The following is a 1,888-nucleotide window of genomic DNA, read 5'->3' on the forward strand; positions in this document are numbered from 1 at the left end:
CGAACCGCAATAACCCCCGAAAACTCTAAACCCCCAGGGCAAAACAGCTACAACCCCTACTTCAACACCTACAACTACAACAGTCGCCCCATTCCCCAGAACTACACCGCGACGTGGTGCACAGTCTCTAAAGCTGAGCAAGACAAGTGCACAGCCATGTCCCGCGCAGTGGACCGCGAAAAGCAATTTTTCGACACCGACTACGTCTCCCTAAAGTGCCAGCAGGCCTTCGACAAGGAGGAATGCATGGACCTCCTTGACAAGGAGACAGCCCACCTGACGACCCTCGACGCGGGCGAGGTGTTCGTGGCGGGTAGATACCACAGTCTCCTCCCCATAGCCCAAGAGCTCGACGCGATCGGTCTCAAGCACCAATACGCGGTAGCGGTCCTGAAAAAGGACTCCCTCCCAGACGTCAACAGCCTCCGCGATCTCCGCGGCAAGAAGGCTTGCTTCGCGGGGGTGGGAACCCTAGCCGGCTGGGTGACCCCCGTCTACACCCTAATGCGCGAGGGTGGTCTCGAGATAGTCGACTGCAACAATCACGTCAAATCGACGACCAAATTCTTCGGCCCAAGCTGCGCCGTCAACTCCCTCATAGATCGCTACAATCCCCTGGGCGACAATTCCGATCAGCTCTGTCGTCTCTGCGTCGGGGAAATTCCCAGTGGCAGGTGCACCAATGCCGACCCTTACGCGGGTTACGAGGGGGCCTTCAGGTGCCTCGTCGAAGCCGGCGAAATCGCCTTTCTGCTTCACACAACCGTCCACGAAATGACCTCCACCAACTTTGACTTCACGTCTGTCAGCAAGGATCAGTTTGAGTTGCTGTGCAGAGACGGATCGCGAAAGCCCGTCGACAGTTACAACGACTGCAATTGGGGGAGCGTTCCGTCACGCGCTGTCGTCGTGTCTTCCGCGATCAATCTCGATGTGAGAAGGGTCTACCAGAAGTTCTTGAAGAAGGCTGTTGAGATCTTCAACATGGGGAATGGGACGTCTGGGAGTGGCTACAATCCCTCGAGGGAGGGCAAGTCCGATAATTCGGTGGGGTATGGTGGCGGCAGATTCGATAGCGACGGTAGGGAGAGGTCTGACTTGACTTCTCCGGACAACAACCGGCCTAACGCGTGGGACCCCAACGCCTACAATTCACCCGCGAGATTTGGGAACGCGCGGCTCGATGGGGAGGGGACTTATAATGCCACTGATCCGCTGGCTGTGCAGCCGCTCGAGGTGTTCAGTCTGTTTGAGTCGGCGCCCAAGTATGGGCTGCAGCACAATCTCATGTTCTCGGACTCGGCTAGGGGCTTTGCGCCGCTCGTCGAGAAGGACCAGAAGTACTCGGAGTATCTGGGAAGGGCGCAGAACGCTATTCTCGGGGTGAGGGAGTGCACCGTCAATCGGATGACACTTTGCGTCACTTCGGAACCGGAACTGGAGAAGTGCTTCAAGATGATGGTAAGGGCGGGGGAGGGAGAGGGAGGTTGGGCTGGGAGTAATTGAAGTGTTATTGTTGGACAGATTGCGCTGAAGGCGCAGCTGCTGAAGCCGGAACTCATTTGCTACAAAGGGTACAGCCACATTTCGTGCATGCAGGCCATTCAAAATGGGTAGGTAAAAAAATCAAACAAAAAACTTGGAAAATTAAATGCGCGAAACTTATACATAAAATACCTCAATAGAATAAGTTACACAGAAAAACCGAATTCTATTCCCTTTTTCTACAGTCCAGTCGCTACTGATCACATCCCCAGAATCATCCCAAAAAGAAAGTTCAATAGAAATTCAATAGAATTGTCTGACGAATTCACTGAGTTTTTCAATTCAACCATTTGCCCACCTGAACCCGCAAAAAACTACTCAACCCCCCCCCCCCCCCCCCCCC

The 1,888-nt window shown here is 54.3% G+C and overlaps 1 protein-coding gene across 1 annotated transcript in view; it reads left to right on the plus strand.

Moving 5' to 3' along the window:
* Positions 1–1,888, plus strand: part of LOC107048430 (melanotransferrin) — a 7,288-nt gene that overhangs the window by 2,794 nt on the left and 2,606 nt on the right. The window contains exons 2-3 of the mRNA XM_015271589.1: positions 38–1,461; positions 1,525–1,613. Of these exons, the coding sequence (XP_015127075.1) occupies positions 38–1,461; positions 1,525–1,613 (1,513 nt within the window). The remainder of the gene's footprint in view (positions 1–37; positions 1,462–1,524; positions 1,614–1,888) is intronic.

Source organism: Diachasma alloeum, unplaced genomic scaffold, assembly GCF_001412515.2.
Source record: "Diachasma alloeum isolate Michigan unplaced genomic scaffold, Dall2.0 Dall_scaffold_00192, whole genome shotgun sequence".
Lineage (NCBI taxonomy): Eukaryota > Metazoa > Arthropoda > Insecta > Hymenoptera > Braconidae > Diachasma > Diachasma alloeum.